This window comes from Podarcis filfolensis (assembly GCF_964270895.1).
Source record: "Podarcis filfolensis genome assembly, chromosome: 10".
Lineage (NCBI taxonomy): Eukaryota > Metazoa > Chordata > Lepidosauria > Squamata > Lacertidae > Podarcis > Podarcis filfolensis.
In genome coordinates, this window is record NC_139612.1 from 35,802,524 (window position 1) to 35,826,673 (window position 24,150).

General features: G+C 40.1%; 1 protein-coding gene and 1 long non-coding RNA gene across 12 annotated transcripts in view; one reads left to right on the forward strand and one right to left on the reverse strand.

Moving 5' to 3' along the window:
* Positions 1-24,150, reverse strand: part of PPFIA2 (PTPRF interacting protein alpha 2) — a 273,126-nt gene that overhangs the window by 12,544 nt on the left and 236,432 nt on the right. For all 11 annotated transcript variants that reach the window (XM_083573299.1, XM_083573302.1, XM_083573298.1 and 8 more), the window contains 3 exons: positions 21,179-21,272; positions 4,459-4,540; positions 1,105-1,305 (listed from right to left, as the gene is read on the reverse strand). In XM_083573299.1, the coding sequence (XP_083429425.1) occupies positions 1,105-1,305; positions 4,459-4,540; positions 21,179-21,272 (377 nt within the window). The remainder of the gene's footprint in view (positions 1-1,104; positions 1,306-4,458; positions 4,541-21,178; positions 21,273-24,150) is intronic.
* LOC310743243 lies at positions 271-19,370 on the forward strand. The gene is made up of 3 exons (XR_014538890.1): positions 271-898; positions 1,631-1,708; positions 19,200-19,370. It is a non-coding gene; the product is annotated as an uncharacterized lncRNA (long non-coding RNA).

Sequence of the window (24,150 nt, forward strand, 5' to 3'; positions counted from 1 at the left end):
ATTAGTGTTCTAATCTTTGGCTATACCTTAGGACTGATGCATTTCTTAGACAAATGTACCCATCTGTAACCCTCACCTTATTTTGTTACATGGAATTCACTGGGGGTCATGGCAATCATGATTTCTCAATATGTCTCCACAAAACAGACACATGCACACCTTTTAGATCCATGGAGTTTCTCCTACTAATTTGTAAACCTGTGTAGGGAAAATTCATTTGTGAAGCTGCTCCCAAATATAATTTGAACTATGGCCAGAAGCAGGACTTACCAAAAAAGGGGGAGAGAAAAACCATACTTCTCTGCTGAGGCATCTCTGTCTATTTCAGTGAGACGACAGATGCCACTGCTTCTGCCCAGCTCAACAGGAGAGAGAGACTTGTGGCCACACATGCCTACTTCAGTGGGATAGAAATATTGTGTACCCGCACTATTGTTGCTGCCTGCCTAAGGAGACACTGGCCATTTTGACTTTGTGCTGATGCTGCCTGCTAGTCTGACTAGCCCAGGTGCCCTCATACTGCTTTGCCCCCCCCAACAAAGGTTGCCCATGGCTAAAGCCACTTTCACAGAAAATGTGTTCCTTACACACCAGATGACTCCCTCAACAAACGCCTTTTAGGACATGGGGACGCTTGCCCTCCAACTCCTGTTGAATATCAGCAAAAGCATCTCTTTGTGCTATGTCTGCCTGTTGAGAGTCATTTCTACAACTAATGCAAACCCCTGAAGAGTTAGCAGTGATCACTTGGGAATGAGACAGCACCAGAGATCCAATCTGGGAATGGCTGAAGTTATTTCCATTGGAAAAACAGTGGGGAAATGGAAACTAAAATCAAATCCCAAAACATTACCTCCTGCATGTTCTCATCCCATGATTTTTGCTGTCTCCTTGTATGGTAAGAAGTGTTTAAAAGGAAACCAAAAAATTACATGTTTGTTAGCTTAAAGTCCGCCTTGGATAAATTGGTGGAAAGCATTACTAAAGATAAAACTATTAAGCAAATAAGACAAACAAGCCTTGCTGAGAAAGGAGAGGTCCATAGATGGCTAACTTCCATGCTCAGGCTGAATTCTAGGTGAGTGAGAGAGGAACGTGACTCACCGTTCTAGATGTCGGAGGGGCCGATGGGCTTGTGAGTGATACCATCTCCTGGATTGCCAGACGGAGCTTTAGGCGATGAAGAGGGTTGCTGATTCCAATTTCCCTCTGAATTTCAGTATCTGACAAGGCAGACATAATGGCACCGCTTTTCACATTTGCACGGCAAGCAGCAACATACCAGGCGGGCATTCCCAGCCACAACTGTTGAGAGGGTGGGGTGGAGGGTGGGAAACAACAGTGAGCATCAAAAGTAGCAAATCTGATTCCTGAAGTTTTATGCCTGAAGCTGAAATTGGGTGTGCATATTGCAAACATGGGGTGCTTGTTTGCGTTTGACGGGGCTGCAAAAGCAGACCACACTGTCACCTGTTGCTGTTTCTGGCATTCAGGGCAATGCTCCATTTATTAACCCCAAGTGGCTGCTGTTTCAGTGGCAATTTCTTTTTGCTTTAATACAGTCCTTTCCCTAGTGACAGTGTTAACGGTCACACACTCAGGCTTGGTTCGATTTCCTTTTTGTTACTAGGAAGAAGCAGAGTTATTTTTCCAACCAAAGCATGTCACTGATAGAGACTCTGAACAGGAGTGAACTGGTGCAAAACAGGTAAGGTTTGGGAAGTTTTAATGAAACATTTTCACCCTCTGAAACTGCCTTTCATTCTATAATCCTTTGCTCCAAAACCTCTGGCTTCATCATAGCTTACATGCAATTCAGCTGTAGTGAAATCAGGGGTGAAGGAAGGCATTGTGACACATATGACGTAGGGCGCATGTGTGGCATCGCTATGTATGATACATGCGCCATACGTAGTGATGCCGAACATGCGCTGTATAGTGGTTTGCCGCCAGTGCCACTCCAGCGCTGTACGGACAGTGCCGGGATCCCTCCAGCACTGCTACAGCCGTGGAGGATGGAGTGCTGGAGCAGCACCGGCAGCAAACTGCTATACAGCACATGTGTGGCGTTCCTACATACAGCGCATGCGTGCAACGCCGCACATGCGCTGCACTTAGTGGTTTGCTGCTGGCGCTGGGATCCTCTGCTCGCTGCTGCAGCTGCAAACGGAGGACCCTCCAAAGGCGGCTATGGTTGCATGATGGCTGCTCGTACTGCCACGAGCCCTGTGGGGTGACTTCTTGTCACCCCTGCAGGCATGGAACCTGGGGTGTATCACCCCCCTGCCCCCACCACGACACCACTGAGTGAAATGATTTTAAAATTCAGTTTCAACAACAGTGCTGTCATTCTTGGAAACAAATGCCACCCCCCAGAGCCAGATTTAGGTTTGATGAGGCCCTAAGCTACTGAAGGTAATGGGGCCCTTTTATATGTCCAGCTGTCCTTTGTCAACAGCAAATTGTCACTGTTTTTTGTGTTGAATATATGCTATATGGTAATTTATGGACCTAATAGGTATCTAAAGCCATTTTATTTGTTTTTTTATCTTATATTTTGGAAATGTACATCCACTTTTTTCCTTTAACTTTTGGGGGCCCCCAAGAGAGTGGGGTCCTAAGCTATAGCTTGTTTAGTTTATACGTAAATCCGGCATTGGCCACCCCCCTGCTCCTCTTGTTTCCCATCCAGAAGAAGAAAGTTTTTCACCTGGGTGGATTATAACTCTAGGGGTAAAAGCAACATAATATTCGAATAGTCTAGGGCAAAGCCCATTTTAGCCTTTAGCTACAAAACTTCCTCTTACATCAATACACTTTTGGTTACCATCTTTCAGCTAAGCCTTCTTAATAATTTAGGCTTCCTTCACGGAAAATGAATGGAATGAAGCTGCTGCTTTCAGATCCTATGATTATCTGCACTTTTCCTTTTTTTAAAAAACTGTACATTTTACACACTTAAATACAGCACCTTTGTTTTGTATCATTTGAATCAAGTTGTTCCTTCCCCATTAAAAAATCCTAATAGCTCAAGACACACTTTCTCTCTCACAACTTGTAAACCAAGTAGGAGAACATATGTTTGAATACTAAAGCTTATTGGGGAGTTCTGCTTCATCAAACACACTCAGTGCTTCTACCTTTGAAATACAAGTGCATGAATCTCACTTCAACAGTAATAATCCTGCACATTGTAGATTGAAACACAGCATCTGTTTTTAACATCGAAGGAAGAGCAAACTCTTTAGCTTTTCTAAATGGCTTGCTTTTTAAAGGACAAACAGATTTATAGTGATTGTACTCAAGAAAGTGGAGTTTATTAATGCTGAACACTCCTCTATCTTTACTGATGTATTCAGATTTTAAATATCGCAGGGAGGTTCAGAAGCCAGAGTGATTCAACTCAGAAAGCAACTTTTCATTTAATAGAACTGAGGATCATTGTTTACAGTATGGGATGTGGTGTTGCTTGTTATTTGTAATAAAACTTTAAAAAAAATAAGAAAAGGAATTTAGAAACTAATGCAGCACAGCAGGTTTATCAACAACTGCTGAATCTGGTTTATCTTATTTATTTTAATCATGTCTCTGAGTTCTTAAGATTTCATATGCCCACACTGGAAAACAATAAATCACAGTCTGCAGTGCCAGCCTAAACTGTCAGCACACTGGGCAAAAGGAGGACTAGCCCCTCTGTGACATCAAATCTGATAAGCTAGTGGCAGCTTCAAGGATTCACTATGTCATCAAAGCAGATCAGCCAATGGCATCAGGAGACAAGTGGCAGAGAAAACAAGGACAAGGAATGAGAGAACAAACCAGAGGAAGGAAGGGACTGCAGAACCATCAAGGGATTATAGGATTGGTGGTTCTCATTGCCTGTTATACCTATAGGTCTTTTGCTAGTTCTAAGGACCTGTATCAGGAGAAGCATAGCTGCTTCTTTAGAGCAGCATGTTGGCTCAACAATTTACCAGAAATTGTAGGTGACTGCCTGTTCATACAAGTGCTCTCACATGTATGAGAGGGAAGAACCATGGGTACAAAAACCACAGGTGTTGGTGTAGTAGGCTGACATGCAAATCCACTCTTAATTCGATCCAAAATCTGAATGCAACAACAAGCAAAGAAGCTGCAAGTAAAAATTGAGAAACGCTGGTTTCTTAATGGGTTGGGTTGAAAAGATCATCACAGATCCTCAGATTCGTTTAGATTAATCTGTATTTTTAGAAAGGTTTGGCCATTCTCTGCTTCTATAAGAGGATAGCTGGAAAACTTTCTGCTTTGTGCTGGAACACAGTATAAAGCATTCTGGGAGACTCTCAGTAAAATGAATAAATTAGTGCTGCTTTTGTTTCTCCTTTATGAATGCCAAACTTGCATTAGATCTTAAATGATTCATAACATTAAGGTACAATCAGGTATGGCCACATTTTCAGAAGATTTCCTAGCACTTACCTCTAGCCACGCAACCACTGTGGGCCCATCCCACTGTGCAAAAGGCAAGCCCTTCCTCCGAGCTTCCTCCAGGAGTTCATGCCTAAAAGACCATCACAAATCTATTAAAGCATATGGTGGTACCTAGGAGCACCACAGACACAATTATGCTCAGATACAGTTAGCCTGTGGTAAATCACATCTAATATACAGTACTTTAGCTGCCTTTATTTGTCCGTCAGCACTGTTGAACCGTTCAGACCACAGAGAAAATGTTATTTCCCTTGTTGAGAGAAATGGGCTTCCCTGGCCATGAATTCTCTTGCTGAATTCACAGAATCATCAAGTTAGAAGGGACCTCAAAGGTCTAACCCTCTACAAATGCAGGAAAACCACTTCTACAGCATCCCTGGTAGGTGGCTAGTCACTCATGAATGTCCAGCATGTGGACAAAGCCACTTTTCAACTATTTTTCAGCATTACTCAAACTGCATGGAAAACCCATTATTATTCAGTTGTATTATAAACCATTGCATATGTATGTTTGCTCAGGATATCGTTTAGAGAAAGAACAACTATTTCCTGCCAAATTAACACTGACTTCTGTGGAAAGTAATTAAGCAGTACAATGAGAGATGGACTCCATATTCACTTTGTTGTAAGAGCTAGATTTGAAATACACATGTTGGGCTCTTTCCAAAACCAAATTTCACTTAGTCATTTGAGGGCTTCAGGTGTGAATGGTTACTAGGAGAGGGGGAAGGTTCTTACATCATGGATGAAGTGTTTTTGTACACCGTATTGTTTTGCCAAATCAATAGCTGGCCATTTGACATGGCCCAGAACTTTCTGGTACATAGCACCTCCTGCAGTGGCTGTTGCAGGGGGGGAAAGTAGAATATGTCACCTGGCTGAAATGGGGAACACATCTTCCACGGTAAAGGAGTGCTTGAACACTCCTGATCAAACTGCTTTTGGTGATTTCTCAAAAATGAAATACATAGGTTATATAATTTCAAGTGCTTTCCATTTTGTACACCAGGATAAGTAATTCATGCATATAAAATACCTCTGAAAACAGGTGGACACTATTTTTCACCGTGAAAAGAAGACAGTTTTAAAAATCTGATCTTTTACACTCATGCAAATAAGGTTTTTTAATATATATATTATCAAGCAATCACATGATTAATCTTAACCTGTCTTAACTTCATGATGCCAATTTTGAATTTTGCCATTGACGTCAGTGAAGGTATCTATATGTATTAAATATCATGGCTCAAGGGCAAGACTGCTCTTTTGACAATAACATTCTCCAATCCTTCCTAACTGAATTTACTAAGGTGAATTTATTCATATACTTGTTTGCAGCTTCTTCATTAAATTATACAGGATAACCTAAACTATGCTGACATTCAAAAAGAACCCCTTTTTTTTTGCTCCATTCCTTTAGGGCTGTTAATGAATGAAATGCTGTAGAGTTAATACACTGCTGTTGGTTATTGCTTTCTTTTTCAATTTAATGCAAAAATAATTAAAACTCATTTTGTTCCATTTTAGTCTGTGCAAAAAAACCTAGAATTCAAACTGACCTTCTTACCATTCCATTCTACAAGCCATTACATATTAAAACATATTTTTTTAAATATATATATATTGTGGAGTATTAAAAATTACAGTAACGCTGGAGTGGAAGAAATAAAAAAGGTCCATAGAAGGGTAAATGGACCATGTTTAGCTTCACCAGTGAAGCTAAACAGGGGTGGCGTTTTGTGGATGGAAGGTCCCCTGAGAATACTGTTTGTGGCATTCTGAGTTCCAATTTGTACACCGCATGGAGTCATTAAGAAAGCAGTTAATTGCATGAATGTTGCAAACATTCCCTATTACATTACCCATGCATGCCAGCCCAAATGCATACAGTGTTAGCATGCCAGCCTCTCTCACCCACCCACTGCTGGACTGCTTAGTGTTGTCATGCTAGAGTTGGGTGTGTATGGGCCTAGCACACATGGTAAATAACACTGAAATATGACAAGGTATGAAGGGAATGCTGACATGGGTAAATGATTTACCTATCACCTGAGCCACAATATAATTGGGACCTTAGAAACTTGAAGAAAGGGTAAACAAACAAAATAATAACCTGGAAATACACACTAAGTCTACTTGGAAAATGCTATATAAGGTGACCCCTGTTACTTTTTTAGAGATACCATGGTGAAATCCAATAGCAGCTTGCTGTCTCATAACTCAACCCAGGATCTCTCATTTTTGCAGAAGATTGTGAGCTATGATTTTACCACGGTCAGCTCCTCAGTCATTGCCTTATGGTGTTCATGTGATAGATATGCATAATTATTTGTATTTCGGTCCTTTTGATACCTTTCATGAGCCATCTGGGAAATTAATAGAATGGGTTGCCAAGGCAGTCAACACTATTATTGCACTGTACAATTCAGAGAATTTTATATGTAATCTTGGCCATTCAACGTCAGGTCCAGTAATGAGCAGAGGACCTACAGTACACTTCTCGGTGTAAGATAAAGGGGGGGGAATATAAATATGAAACGTGAGAGAAGAGCATTAATGTTCAGTGAATTCCAATTGAGAACACAAGTGCAGAAGTGGGTGCTGACTTCAGTTTGCATGCCATTGAGTTTCAACCATTTTCTTTCATTAAGGTATCAGATGAGCAGAAACATTTGCACCTCATTATGCAGATATAATCCAGTGCGGAATGAAATGCTTAAGTCCCACTGGATATAATAAAGAGTACCTGTTTTTTCTTAGAAGTAGTAATAGGAATGCAGCCTTGTTTATAACACAACATAGTGCCATAAGCTTACATTACAGGATAGTATGTATGTTTATCATAGGGAAAAAACCTTGTAAGTGCTGCTGCTGAAGGGCACAGTTCAACAGGTAACCTTCTGCTGCACTTCTGTGCCTCTCTTCCACTTCAGTAGGGGAGAACTCCCCAGCTGGAGAAACTTGACTAGAAAATTATGGGACTACTCTCTTCAAAGGTTCGCTGAATGCTGTCTTTGTCAAGGAAGTCTTGGTAACCACTGAAATTCCTTATTCACTACCAAGACCTGATCCACACAGAACTTAGTGCCAGGGTTGGCCCAAGACATGTTGGCACATGAGGGGAACCACAAAATGACACACACACCCCTCCCAGGGAGAGAAGGGGTGAGTGAAGATCTACATCAGGAATTTGGGGGGCAGAATCAAATCAACCCAATGGTTGAAGTGCAAATCAAAGACCAGCAGTGTCTCCTATTTGCCAAGAGGCTGCTGTAGAGGCAGCTTTGGTGAGACTGCCAAGCAGATCCAGCTTCCAAGCAGCCATTGATGTTACTGTGGTGGCGGCTAGCAAGCAATGCACTCCTTGGAGCCTAGATCTGCTGCCCCTGTGGATCCTGTTGCCTGAGGCAGTCACCTCATCTTGCCTCTTGGGTGGGCCGGCCCTGCTTAGGGCAAAAGGCTGGATTTCAAGAGAGAAGTACACAAGTTTTTTTGCTTCTTCCCCATTCCTGCTGTTACTGTGTTATTGAGAAACAAAGCACCTGCAACTTTCTCTCCAGGAAGCTGTACATTTGCTCCTATATGCTGTACCATGGTTTGGCTTAGTGTTGTGTGTGAGTATTGAACTGCTCCATGAAAGAAATTCGAAACAGTCAACAGCACACAGTTCTACTCCATACAGTGTAGCTAGGTTTCTGTCACAATTTAAAGTCACTATTGAACTTCTCTGGACACATGTGTAATTCATTTTCTATATATATTCTGCTAGAATAAAGAGGGCGGGGGAATCCTCAAAAGATAATAAAAAAAATCAAATTTAAAAGTTTCAAAATCTAAAAAGTGGGGAAGTTTGATTACTCTTTTAATAAAAGCACAGCTTGCTTAAATAATGCTGTAATTGCTGTGCATATGTTTCAAGGTGGTGAAAGTTATTGCTTTTTCCTAAAAGCATTCATTAGGTAAATGGAAATATAGTTTGGAATTGCTGAGTAGCCACTAGAAGCCAGGGCCTTAATTCTGAATTCTAATGAGAAATAATGACTGTTCAAAATATAACACCACTACCATAATGAATCAACCAGCCTGCATAATCTGTGGCCTTGGAATCTTGTCGTAAACTTGCGAAATACAATTACAGACCCCTGGAGTTTTCAGGTATATTAAAGCATATTAAATCCATATTTGATTGCACCCATTGTAGAAATACATTTTAACACAAAACTCTTAAATTAGTATCTTCTGTCCCTTGCAGCTCCACACACCAAAGGGCTTTTTGTAAGCTTACTGTTTTAATCACAGAGATGTTGGGAAGTTTATATATGTGTAAAATTCTACATACATTGCATGGAAGGGGCTATTCGAGGTCTGACTAGGAGTTTTTCTTTCCTACTACCTGATTTTTTTTACAAAAGCAATTGTTTCAACAGTGCAAACCTACCCATGTCGACCCAGAACCAAGCCACATTTATTTCAGTGGGGCTAACTCCCATGTAAGTGAGTTTGGATTGCAGCTGGAATAATTTTAGCCAAACTGAGAAGAGCAATAAAAAGATATTCGCAAACTTGCAAATTAATTGAATTGGTAAGAAATGAAACCAAGAGTGGGAAAATCAATACAAAATATTGTTGTTCTATATATGGGTCATATAGAACAAGCGAATGAACAAATGAATGAGTGAAATACCAGCGAAACACTTTACCACACAGGTAGAGCACAAGTTTTTTGGTCATTTATTTCAGCTCATCTAGAATTTCACTCAGTTCATATGAAAATATATTCATATATCCACAAGTTGAGAACAAACAGGAGTAGACCTTGAAAAGGTCTCCAATGTTGCCCAAGTTTAGAATATTTTAAAGTTTGATTTTGGTTCAACTCTCCACATAGATCTGCAAATTAAAGTGGTTATATAGAAATTAAAAAATATAATAAGAGGAAATAAAAGAAGAAATCCAAATATGGTGCTGAAAATGAATATGATCAGCAACCATTGTGGTTTAACTTACCCAGATGTGCTTTTCATGAGATGAAGAGAGATGGATGGAAAAGAAAAGCACACAAATATTAATGAATATATGTCAATCCATAAAAGAAATCATATGATAGAATAAAAAATTAAAGAAGCAGCATAGAAGTATGATTCTTTAAAATTAAAACCGATCTCTCTTGCTTTAGCTAAATTAAATAGATAACCCTCTACAGAGTAAATACATTTAGATAGCACTAATTTCCCTGATAAAGAAATGCAAATTATTCAAGCTTAACCTTGAATTAAAGGCACTTGAATGTAGGACATACAAAATGGATTACAATGACAACAGAACTAGCCTCAGTCAACACGTAAGAAAAAAAACACACATTTGCCTTCCTTACAGTTCATCAGATTTGCAACATCAACTCCCTGAACCATTATAACAATTTTCCTTATAGTTTATCCACGTCCATTAATGATACCGTTCCTTACCTAGGAGCCATTCATACCCTCATCTAAATAGGCTTTCCCCTGAAGAATGAACGAACTGGTGTACAATCTAGGATGGGGTAAACTGGGATGTCTGATCCAGGCTTCCCATAAATACAGAAGCAACTTCCTAATGGAGATTTCATGCAGCCACAATTGGCAGCATACTTCGCAGGTCCCACTGAGAAGAGCAGGCACAAGGGAGGAGGGCCTAATTCTGCTTGGGGCTGCTATGGGAGCAAGGGCTTACATCTCTTCTCCATGTTCTGATCCTGTTCCCCATTGTGTACTGGCTGTTTGTTTCAGGGGGAAATCACCAATGCAAGATCACACCATGTGAATAAAATGGACCCACATCACATTTTATGCTCTCCATATGAATGCATTCCTGGAGACACTGTGTTGCATATGAAGAAAGATTGTGACTGAGTGAACTGGTCCATAGAGATAGATGCAATGGCTTGAGCTGGGAGGTGGTTCATAATGTTTATGCTTCAACAGGGCTGGCTCATTTCCACTGGGCCTGGTGGCACAGGTGGCAGGGAGACAGACCAGCAGTAGGGGGAGCCAGAACAGAAGGCAGGCAGAGCCATCCCATGACTGGGTGTAAGATGGCAGGCAGGTGGGAGCTGGCTGAGGGCAACCTGAGATTGGTGGGGCAGTGCCCCATTTGCCAGAACAGATCTCTTATTTATCTTCTGCAAGGGCATCTGCAAAGGACTGAAGGTTTACTATTAGCTGAGTAGCAAAGATCCTAAAATCTGACCCTTCTCACACTGCTTTTGTAAAAACAACAACTACCTAATCTAAAAGAATTACCTTTGCCTTTGCTAAAATCACTGAATATTGTCCTTTCTCTTTTCCGGAGAGGGTAGGTATGGCATTGCAACAACTATATATAAGAAAAAATTATTTGTGGAGGGAGGCGGAAGTTTGTGTGTCAACTCAGAGATATATTAATATATAATGATTTCTTATGGGTCCTGACACAAAAAGAAGAGGCAAACATAGATTTAGTCAATAATGGGCAATTATAAATAATTAAGAGTCAGATAATAAAGTATTCCAAAGGGCTAAACAAAAGCATACACCCTTAGTGGCTAAATTAATGGGGTGTTTTTTTTTCTAGCAATAAGAATCAGAAAAAAAGATGGTAAGCAATTAATTCAGTTTTTTGTTTTGTTTTAAATTGCACTTAATTACTAGGCTCATTAGAGGCAATACGGTGTATATGACAATGAGCAAACTTATTATTTTTAGTTAAAGATGAGCAAGCCAAACTAATATAATTAAACACTCAACTAAATTAAAAAGGCCCTGATGATAACAAAGGATGGACCAATTTGGGAAATAGATCTTTACAGGAAATGCTGTAGTTAGAATTTCCTACATCCAATAGCCTGGCACGGAGAAGCTCCTATTCCTGAGATCAATACATTCAGCTGCCACCAATCCTAGTTCCATTTTGGGAAGGAGGCCAGCCTAGGGATTGCTTTTCCCCTCTCATCGGCAATCTCTTCAGTGTGATCTGGAAGGGTCAAGATCTACTGCCTTTACAGATCTATAAACTGAGGCTAAGTAGTTGTACATGTTTATATATTGGGACAGAATTAATCCCCCACCCCATGAAACAACTAGTGTACAATTTGTAACAATACATTTGCTAAAGACTGATGGGATTTTTTTTTCTACTTTCAAATCTAAGGCCAGGTCTGAAGGTTACACCTACTGTGTTAATAGCATGCATTTATAGCACATCCCCCCACCGAACAAAGAATCCTGAAAGCTGTAGTTTACCCACCAAAAAGTAACAATTCATTGCACCCTTACAGTTCCCTGACAGTTCCCAAGATTCAGGGGGAAGGGCTGCATGCTTTCAATATGCTTTCAGTGTCTAGTGCATATGGAAATATTATTAGGAACTGAGCTGTACTGTTGTTTGCTCCTAACAAGTCTTGTGTATGTTGTTTGCTCCTGTGCAATCTTAAGCGATCTGCCGATATATATTTTTTCTGTTGTCAACCATGTCCCCTTTTAAAAAAACTATGTCAAGCAGAGTTTGCCATGAAATGGAAAAGAAAACTTTCATTGCCATGCCTGCCCTTTCTGAACATGGACATCTGCTTGGGTCAAGCCAACTCTCTCCCCTTGTGTCAGAACTTTGACTGAAACCACAGAGGAAAAGAACACTGGGATTGTCTTTACAAGAATGGGAGGACCAATAACTTGCACCCAAGCTGTGTCCCATGTGAACTGAATGTTTACACATATCACATGAGCAGGACAACGTGCCAATCTATCACGGAATTCCTGAGTTGGAAAACAGGAGACAAACACTCACGGCATGATACATACTGCAAACAAGACACGACAACTTTACATACCACAAGACAGGTGTAATCAGTCACAAAAGTTTCTGAAAGCAGCAACACTATAACTGCCAACCCAATGCTTAATATTTTATCCACCTCAATAAAACTAATATATATATATATAATGCATGTTATCAGCATTAAGCAGATACCTAAAACTGAACCAGATTGCAAAAGCACCTAAATTAAGCATGATTCCGATTTATTAAAGTCTGTATGTTATTCAGAAACTAATACTGCATTGTATAATATTGCCAGTTTTAAGAATGTTTGTCTCTAAAAAGAGGAGCCGCAGGATCAGAAATGAATCTAAACAAGCATATAAATAATACACCTGCCATCTCCAAGAAAGGTAATTTGAGGCATTATAATTTTTCTTTCCCCTTCCATTCCATTGCATAAGAAAATTTAAAATAAAATGTCGGTTTAAACTTATTTAAGAAATCAACTCAAAGAAATTCCAATTGTAAAATGAAATAGCAGGGTTAACTAATAAGCAATTGCTATGGCTGCAAGGAGGAAAAGAGGACTTTAAGGGCTCCCCCTATATACGAACTGCCTAGTTATGGACCAATTCAAAAATGCCAGCAGAGAATAGGAAGAAACTAATTAAGGTGGCAGAAGCTGAGAAGCGGAAGTCACTTTTTAAAAAGGGGACTAAGAGGAAAATTAATGGGAACATTAGCCCTGGGATGCCTCAAAAGCACTTTGCTGGGCTGTGCTGCAATTGCATTTTAACAGTTTAAAGAAAGAGAGCCACAAATCTAAAGTGTAGAAAAGCAGAAGGACGACTAAAAACACCAGAATACAACACATTAGCAACAATCTCATTTGGATTATTCAGAAAAAAGCTGAGAGAACAAATGACGTCCATTTCAGATGAAATGGCTAGTGTGGAAGAAAGCTTGGTAATGGGATAGTCCTGTAAGAGCTACTTCAGTGTTTTGCCCCTAGAGTGATGCAGGACTGAATTCTTCCAGCACTTATTTTCAGTGCTTTTAAAATTATGGTTTCGGTGCTTTTAAAATTTTACCTTTATACAGTAAGGAAGTTTGTACACACACAGAGACCTCCCCCCCCCCTGCTATTCTCCATCCAAACAAGCAAAATACATTATTAAGATTTCCAAAGACACATTCCAGCCAGGCAAAAAACACTCAGGGTGTTAAAGGCAAAGGACCCCTGGATAGTTAAGTCCAGTCAAAGGCAACTGTGAGGTGTGGTGCTCATCTCGCTTCAGGGCTGAGGGAGCCGGCGTTTGTCCACAGACAGCTTTCTAGGTCATGTGTCCAGCATGCCTAAACCACTTCTGGTGCAACAGAACACCGTGACAGAAGTCAGAGTGCACAGAAACGACATTTACCTTCCTGCCACAGCAGTACCTATTTATCTACTTGCACTGGTGTGCTTTCAAACTGCTAGGTTGGCAGGAGCTGGGACAGAGCAATGGGAGCTCACCCCAAAGTGGGGATTCAAACCACTGACCTTCCAATCAGCAAACCCAAGAGGCTCCATGGTTTAGACTACAGCGCCACCCGCTCCCAACTCAGGCCAGTGGGGTGTGTGGCCTGAGGAGAGTTCTGAGGCCTGGAGAACCTAATTCAGCTTCTCTTTTTTTTTTTTTAATAGTATTTTTTATTGCGTTTCTTTCCAAATTTTGTACATTGCAAGCAAATGAGGAGTTTACAAGAAACCATTTTTTTTTTTTTTTTTTTTTTATAACAAACCAATAAAGATCAAAACAAAAATAAATCCCAACTTGGACTTCCCCACCCCTTCCGATTCTGCGTTCTTTATATTAACCTTGTCAGCAATTTATTACCTTATGTCCTACCTTATTGTAACTTTTACATGTTATGTATCTAAATTCAATATATTATATCACAATTTTTATACCTTTAAAATAAACGTAACATGTTCAATTCATATTATCTCCTTTTCTCTTTTATCACTTGATTTACTATTTACTTAATCATGATTGCTAAAGCGTATCCTTTCCAAATCATGCACAATCTTAAGATTCATACAGTTTATAATACTTTTGCAAGTAGTCTTTAAACTTTTTCCAGTCCGCCTCAATTGTTTCTACATCCAAATCTCGGATTCTGCCGGTCAGTTCAGCTATCTCCATGTAGTCCATCAACTGCGTCTGCCATTCCTCCAGCGTGGGTAAATCTTGTGTCTTCCAGTTCTTTGCAATGAGTATTCTTGCTGCTGTACTAGCATACATAAACAAAGCTCTGTCCTTCTTTAACACTTTCTGGTCCACCATGCCCAACAGGAAGGCCTCTGGTTTCTTGGGAAAGGTATACCTAAATACCTTTTTCAACTCATTATAAATCATTTCCCAGAAAGCCTTAACCTTTGGGCATGTCCACCAGAGGTGAAAGAAAGTCCCCTCTGCTTCCTTACACTTCCAACATTTATTGTCAGACAGGTGATGTATCTTAGCTAACTTGACTGGGGTCATGTACCACCGGTATATCATTTTCATAATGTTTTCCTTCAAGGCAGTACTTGCCGTGAATTTCATTCCGGTGTTCCATAACCTTTCCCAGTCTTCAAACATAATGTTGTGTCCAACATCCTGTGCCCATTTAATCATAGCAGATTTAACTGTCTCATCCTGTAAATTCCACATAAGCAGCAAGTTATACATTCTAGATAACAGCTTTGTCTTTGATTCTAACAATTCTGTCTCTAGTTTCGACTTTTCCACCTGGAAACCAACTTTTTTATCCATTTTGAAAACCTCTTGAATTTGAGCATAATGTAGCCAATCTCGCACCTTATTTTTTAGTTTATCCTGGCTCTGCAACTTCCAATTGTCTCCAATTTTTTCAGTTAGTTCCCAATATTTCGGCCAGTAGGCCTCCATATTGGGTCTTTTTCGGGCCTTGGCCTCCACTGGTGATAACCACCTCGGAGTTTTACTCTCTAGTAAGTCTTTATATTTCATCCAGACTGCAAAAATTGCTTTTCTGACAATGTGGCTTTTAAACAATTTATGTGCTTTAACCTTGTCGTACCATAAGTATGCGTGCCAACCAAAAGCATTATTAAAACCTTCCAGATCTAGGACATCAGTGTTTTCCAACAAGAACCAATCTTTCAACCAGCAGAAGGCTGCAGCTTCATAGTACAACCTCAGGTCCGGCAGGGCAAACCCCCCTCTTTCTTTTGAATCTGTTAATATTTTGAACTTTATTCGGGGCTTTTTGCCCTGCCAGATAAATCTAGATATATCCTTCTGCCATTTTCCAAAGCAATCCACTCTGTCCACGATCTGTAAGGTTTGAAACAAAAATAACATTTTCGGCAACACATTCATTTTTATAGCTGCGATTCTTCCCAACAAGGAAAGTTTCAATCTTGACCAAATTTCTAAATCCTTTTTAACTTCCAACCAACATTTCTCATAATTATCCTTAAATAAATTCAAATTTTTGGAGGACTAATTCAGCTTCTCAGGCCTAAGGTTCCTCAGCACTGCTTGATGATGGGAAATCCAATGATACAGAAGACTAGAAGTCATGCACATCTTGTAATATATGGATTTCGGGACACATTTAAATGAATGAATGGAAGAACACCAAGCTTCAGAGCAGGAGCAACTAGTGGCTGCACTGGTCAAGGTGCTAATTATCAGTCTCAGCTCTACCTCACAGAGTTATTGTGAGGATAAAACAGAGCAAGGGGAGAACCAGGTAGGCTGCTCTGAAAGGTCGGGTCTAAGTGCAGTCAAGATAGTGCTCTTGTGCTCAGTTCCTGCTTGCGGGTCTCCCACAGGCATCATGTTGACCATTGTGAGAACAGGATGCTGGACGAGATGGGCCGTTGGTCTGATCCACAAGGCTCTTCTCAAGTTCTTATGTAAGACCATCTTCACTGACTTTCCACACCCACACAAAGAGCAGAGAGACTGATTCCCCCTATCAAACCAGCACTGATTACTTCATCCCACTAAGTGGGTGCTTTTGCAGAAATGTAGATCTTCATAGTGCCTCCTGCACCAGTAGATTTCCCATGGGTTGGTATGTGCATCATCCCGCAGCTGGATAAAAGTACCAAACAATCTGTCATCCCTTTCTGTGCCTCCTAAATGACCTTTTCCTAATCCAAGGTGTGGCTGAATGGCAGTACAGAGCTGTCACATCCTCTCTCTGTAGCTCATGATACTCCTTGCAGCAGCAAGAAAGCACTTCGGGAGATACTCCAATAAGATTCTCCATCTGGGAGCATAATAATACGGTTGGTTGGCTTGCCTGTGTCCTTACACCCAGCTTGGAGCCATATGCTGTACCGTTTGAAAAGAAGCATTAAGAATTAGGGAGAACTTGTGCATTCAGATCCCCTTTGATACTGAGCAAAGGCAAACAAAGCTGTCCGTTCTCCCCCCTCAAATTATCGCTCTGTGTTACTGGTGATAATAAGGTAGCACTAAATTCAGGTGCAAAGGCATCCTTGCCAGAGGCTGAAATGCTGCAAGTGACAAATTTGGTAAGCAGCAGAAGGAATTTGTCAGTGTCAGTGTGGTAATTTTGTCAGTGACTCGAGGGAAAAGATAGTTGCATTATATAGAGGACTCTGATAATTTGAGGGGTGGCTTATCCTTAAGAATTGCTGAGAAGAGAGAAAACCAGGCTTCTTTCAGCCCTGGTCACAGCTTATACCCACTGCAGTTTAGAGTTCTTGAATGGCTTGTTAATTAACAGTGTTTATCACAATGCGCTAGTAATGCATTGGAATATGTTCAGCCAATACCAAGGAGGATGGTGATGGGGCAGGGATGATAGTGTGAAAGTTCAAACAGTTGATTCTAACCTTGTGGCTTTCCAAAGTCTGAAATCTATGGAGTTATCAAAAATAGACAGCATATATACTTAATTCTTTCTGAAACTAGTTAGGCAGGGAACATATTCCCAGCCTTGCTGAGCTAATATTAATGCACTTTGTTGAGACAGGTGGTATGGGGCAAGAAAGCAAAGGAAAGCGGAGACTTATTTGAAAGACACAGAAAAAGATTTTAAATTCTGGATACGGGCCAATTGCATCCCAAACTAACATACAATTTAAATGCTCCAAATTTAGATGATTATTGGGGATGCTTGCCGATATATATATATAGAGAGAGTATAGCATTTGTATATGATAACTAAACATCCCTTCAAATTACATCATTATCCAAATTACATCATCATCCAAATGAAACTAATAGTTTGTAGGATTTTAACAGTAAATTTTACATTGTAAAATCATAATTAAGCTTTCACCTTGCATCTGTAAAACTTATTTTACAAACATGCACAGCCAATGGTAGTAATTCAAGATGTGACTTAGATGGGCACAGTTTCAGTCTCTCTGTGTGTGTGTGTGTGTGTGTGTATTCCGCATTTTAAATTATTTGCTTTTGATTGCATTTTTTTTACAAATTAAGCCCATGTAGACCTCAGTGAGTTAGCATATGAATACTATAGATGTATTAGATTTATGGACCATGAAACCACTGAAATGGTAAACATGTTCACATTTCAATAGCTGCTAGACATAAATTTGTCCAAGACACTGTATTAAGTTACAAACCTTCTGTTGAAGCAACAAGGTTTGATGCCACTACTTTGAGGAGGTACCACATCCTACAGCTCTACTGTAATAAAGTCTGGCCCATCATGTAACCGTGGTACATGGAGGCTTTAAATTTACTGGTACCCTGTGAGGTTTCCTGTCTTAGCAGAATGATCTCCGTGTAATATCTAGTAGAAGGCTAGTTGCCTTGATATCTAAAGAGCCAGGGTGCTGTGCAGACAACAATTTGGCTGGGACACGTTTAAAATGATGCCTGCTGGCCCTATTGGCAATCTTTATGAATTACGGTAAGTCAATCTATTGTCCAGAGATTATGTGTCTACAAATGGCATGAACCTAGAATCTTTCCATGTGATCTGTACCCTGAAAAAATATAAAGAGTAGCTCCTGCATACGAGCCTGTGCACAAACAACTGGTGTGGGTCTGGGCTATGTATTGAAGGTTAGGTGAATTAACCCCTCTCACTTTTTTACCATCTCTGGCCCAGAATTGTCATTTGAACAGGGCTAAGATCTATACACAGATAAGTAGCAGGGAAAGATTCCATGGGCAAGTCTCAAACACAATGTGTGCAAAATTCAGAGCCCCAGGAACTTCTTGTGCGGCAGACATTTTTGGCAGCAGACTGTATTCAGTTGACAATCAAAATCAAGACATGAGAAGTCAATGGGCCAGATACTATTCACCCGAGATTTCTTTAAAAGCTGCTTGAATGATTTTGTAAAGCAAACAGATGGGATAAAAGTGTATCAAAATGAACAAGCAAATAAAGACACCAGTGTGAAAATACTGGTCTCTAAAACATATATCCTATCACTAAAATTTGCAAATTTATTGTAGGATAGGAAAACATTTAACTTAAAGAAAGCAAAACACCCCACAGGCAACGTGAAATTACAGATTTAATAGGGGAAGATGGGAAACATTTAATGTTGCAAAGCAAATTGGCGGTAGGACCAATAAAAACTAGGCAGAACTCCAGCAATCTCCAACCCCAGTTGCAACTAAACAAAAGGATAGTAGTTGAAGTAATCATATATTCTTACCCTGCTCACCTCTGCTCCCATTCCCCCATTCCCCTTTTAGATTGTAAGCATATTTGGAGCATGGGCCCTATTATATCTATTCTTTGTAAAGTGTGATGGATGGTGTTAAATAGAGTATAGTGCTGGCTGGGGCTGATGGGAGTTATAGGGCACTGGGTTGGGCAAGGCTCTGTTAAATAAAGAGACTTGGACCTTTCCTATGCCACACTGTAACCAGAAGGAGGTCTTCAAATTACCGTATATGTTACTGCTTCTTTTTCAGGGGCTAACCACAAGATGCGATTACTAGAAACAAGAAATCCAGCAAAGGTAAAGAATACCAAACCACCAACGAATGAGACAAAGGAGAAAGGCAGGACTAAAGTCTCTAGCAAAATTTTATATAAATTATTAGACTCTTTTAATGAACAATGATTTCTATTCCAACCCAAAAGCCATTTTTTGTTTACTTCTGTTGCTTATACGTATGATGGGCGACAGTGACTGATTTCATACTACACCATCATCATGTGTTATACAGGTATTCTATTAATATTACGTTAGTTTTTCTAGGATGTTAAAATGTAGGGTAAAGTTAAAGGACCCCTGGATGGTTAAGTTCAGTCAAAGGTGACTATGGGGTGTGGCGCTCATCTCGCTTTCAGGCCGAAGGATCCAGCGTTTGTCCACAGACAGTTTTCCGGGTCATGTGGCCAGCATGACTAAACCGCTTCTGGCGCAATGGAACACCATGACAGAAACCAGAGCGTAACCTTCCTTTTGCAGTGGTACCTATTTATCTACTTGCACTGGCGTGTTTTCGAATTGCTAGGTTAGCTGGGACAGAGCAACAGGAGCTCACCATCGTCATGCAGATTCGAACCACCGACCTCCTGATCAACAAGCCGAAGAGTCTTAGTGGTTTAGACCACAGCACCACCCGTGCCCCTTTAGGATGTTATTAGTGCAATCCTATCCATGCTTACTCATATGTAAATATTACTGAATTCCATGGGGTTTTCTTCTAGGCAACTGGGGTAAGGATTTCATGTGCTAGTCATTACAAATATTTAGAAATGGGAAGCCAGAAATAAAACTTAAAAATATTACAGAAGTTATAACCAGAAGTTATTCCTGAGATCCTCAGTAATGATTTTATACCGTTCATAGTCAGAAACCTCTTATCTGATACTTTCTTCTAAATCTAATGGCTATCTTGGCAGCATGATACAAATCCCGGTCTGGTTCTCTGCTTCTTCTATACAGTCATAGCTCAGATAAGAAATCAGGTAAGGATTCTAGTAAATAGCATGGAAAAGATAAAACTCTGGCGCAACAACTATGTTGGTTGCAGCTTTGGATTGCTGCATCAGGATTTTCATAGGGTGAACAATCAGGTTGAACAATGAACAGTGAACGGTGAAAATACGTTTTCTCGAAGTCAGACATGGCATAGAAAACAAGGGTCAATATGCACACTACAAACAAAGAGTCAAATGTTGGAACACACCTATGGAGAAACTGACAATATTAAGCAGGAAAGATTTGAGGAAAGGATCAGCAGAAGTAAGTTGAGTGAGAAAACTTTAAGGAAATTTCCGAAGTCATACCATCAGAAGCAACAGCAAAACTTCAAAACACTGCTTCAAAACACTGAATAGTCTTATTCCCCCTATAAGCTTTTCCCCTCTTTGTTTTTTTAAAAAATTATCTGTTTCCAAACGGAGCATAGCAGGTATTGAGAAGCAGTAGTAATTACAGTTTATCAAAGCCTATGTGTCCTGAATCATAGCAGCTGCTGAATTTAACTTCCAAGTAAATGCAGTGGGTGAAAGCATATAATTATCCTATAATTCATATACACAAAACTCTAGGTTGCCCCCCTCCTAAGGAGAAAATAGAGTCAAAGGAGAACATTTGCATTTTATAATCGGCTGCTCATAAATACAAACAGCCTTTCCTCTTGACCTTCTTTACTGAAATCCACATAGAGAAATGGACACAATCCTTTAGGTTTTGTTTTTTAAAGCTGCTTTAAGTGCCACTAAAACTTGTTTTATTTTTACAAGCTACTGCACTATTTTGATAAATTATATGTTTGTAAATTGTACGGAGTGTTGCTAATCAAATATATTTAAATAGAAAACAAATACCTACTGGATATTCCAAGCAGGTGCAATCCATGCTGAGCATAAGTAAAGGATCAAGGAAATGCACTACAGATGGATGACAGGATAAAAGGAGCATGAATAAGCAACCTACTTTTTCTTTAGTCTTCGGTCTTTCTCTGCCTGAGTTCCCAGTTTGCCTAATCCCAGAGATTCCTGTGCTGCAGCTTCTGTTTCCATGTAACCTCCTGTGTCAAAACAGCAAATAGATTTTCTCCATTGACATTCTTTTCAAGTGGCTCTATTAGTTTAGCATTTGGTCTGTGAAATTCTAAAGTCTGTTTTCTGGGGTGGAAAGCAAAGCAAGATACTTAAATCCAGAAGCTACTTCTTCACTATCCACTGGGACATACAAGAACTAGCAACAAGGAAATCGTTTGTAGGATGGTCTCAACACCTTAGAAAAAGAAGCAGCAAAAGCCACAGGTGCCTCAACAGCAGATTATTAAAACACAGTCACTAAAGGTCTTGTTCAGGGTTTCCTGTGAGGTATGGGAAATGTTTGCTGGCTGCAGAACTGTTCGATATGGAGGCGAGTCATATTATGTACTGATGACTGCATAGCACTACAGGATAAAAACAGAGTCCTCTGTGTGTAGGAAACTGTAGTTTCCTAATGCTTTGGAGAAAGTATGAAATTAGCTTGGTTTTTCCCGAGAACAGAATGAAAACAGAAAATGGGCTGTAGCCAGAAGTTATGGGAGTGGAATATATGTATGGAAAAGGGCTTGTCCACAATCCTTTTCCTAATACAGCCTCCTAGGCCTCTTAAAGGTGTCTTCTAGGGGCACTACATCCTACCAAAACCTTTCTTGAGGACTCCTCAGCTGCCAAGAGGCTTCATTTTTTATTTAATGCATTTATTAGATGCCCAGTAGATTTATTAGATGCCCAGTAGATCTCTCTTGGTATCACACAAAAAGGGGAAAGAATATGTACAGAAAACAAAGTCACAAAAGTCAACAGCAACAAAATAAATAAATAAAAAACAGCATGGGAAAGAATTATAAAATGAAGTTAAAACCACACCAAGCAGTAAAATACAGCCTTAAAATACCAACAAATATTGGTTGGGTGGGGTGTGGTAGTAAGGAGCTGGGACCAGGAAAGTCCCTTTGCATGAGTGGCCTTCTAACCTCCTTACTTATGACTACAACCAATAGTTTTAAAGGTGGTTGAAAATTGGTTGGGTTTGTTTTTTTTAGAGATATCAGTTCCCATTAAGCCTTTCTTCTGCTTGCTGTTGCCTCTAGTCATGCAGGTTTTGCAGGTTTTTGAAACAAGACAAAAGCGCTTGCTTACTGGAGGCAGGAGTAAGATGATTATACACATCCCTCTTTCAGTCACCTTCGAGTCTGGAGACACACACAAACACACAGAGCATGCCACCAGCAATATAGACTGTTTGCACAGACAGATGAAAGATGTACATGCAGGATCACTGCCTAAGATATAGTATATCAGAGTCAGTAAATCTCCTCTTGTTCAGCTGTACCATCATCTGACCAAGCACAGTTAGGACATGCATTCTGTTATGGATCATATTTAAGCAACTGTGAGCTTGAAACATTGGCATGAGCTATAGTGTACCATTGTGCTATTTTAAATTAAAAGCAATACCACAAGGTAACTGGGTGGTTACACAAGTCATATTCTTAAACATTTTCACATGTTTTCTCCATCTCCAATTAGATGGGGGTGGAGGGACCCTGTTCTTGCCAACCAATGTGATACATCATTTGAATTTAAGAAAAGACATCACAGATCCAACAATAGAGAACACAAACAAAAGTTGATGTTTCAAAAGCATGCTGGAAGAGAGAGTCAATGAGACGACAAAAGGACAGCAAGTTCAAAGGATAAAGAAGGGGAAAAAGAGAGAAAGAATTCCCTACTCTCAATCTTAAATATGTATCATTGAGTCAGGTTCTTTTGGTCGAAGAATTAGAAAACAACAACACTAAACTAGATCTCTTTAACAGATTAGGTGACTTGATCCTAGCTAATCATCAGAAGTGGAAAGCTATGGAAACCAAGACTACAGAAAGGACCACCATGGTTTTCTGAAAGAAAATCTTTGATAATGATCATGGGCCAGAGAAGATGCAGCATGGTTGAAGCAACTTTTCTCATTCAAAAAGAAAAGAAAAAAGAAGTCCTATTGTGACACAGGACAAAAAGAAACCAAATGACATTGTTTCCAACGTTATAATTGCTGCCATATACAAGAGCACAAATCCCTATCAGAAGGCATTAGATTAGAGGTTGATCTAGACAAGCAAGTACTGTAGATGCCTCCAGGAAGAAGGACTTGAAGGCAATGGCTCTCTCCCATTGTATGGAGGTTCTAGATAGCTAGATAGCTAGAGATATGGAGGTTCTAGATAGCTAGAGTTCGCCTTCTTACGAAGTACTTCATGTTTGAGTACAGATAGCACAAAATACAGGTTATACAAGTTATGAAGGATCATTGTGAGCATCAGTTGTGGGCTTTCCATTCCAAAAACATGCAAATGGAAAGCCAATCTTTTTCCTGCCATTGCTCTCACACTTTTTTTAAAAAAGGGGAACAGGTATTCTGCAGAATATACAGTGGGCGCTCGGGTTGCGAACGTGATCCATGCGGGAGGCACGTTCACAAGCCACAGCATCTGCAACCCACAGCGGTGCGTCTGCACATGCGTGGGTTGCAATTCAGTGCGTCTGCGCATGCATAAAGTGCGATTTAGCGCTTCTGTGCATGCGTGACCGCCGAAACCCGGAAGTAACCCATTCTGGTACTTCCGGGTTTCGGTGGTCCGCAACCCGAAAAAATGCAACCTGAAGTGTCCAATTATGCAGTTATGATGTTGTGGTGGGTTACTGTCAGGGGGAAGGGGTAGCACATTGGGCAACTAATATTGCCCCCAGGACAGCTTTTACAGGTTGACATCTCTATTCTGTTCTAAAGAGCGTAATGGATATAAATGCATTTATTATATCTTGATCCCTGGGGCCTTCAAATTACTAAAGAAGAAGAAGAAGATAGTATTTAGTATGCCAATAGCATTTAGTATGCCAATATCA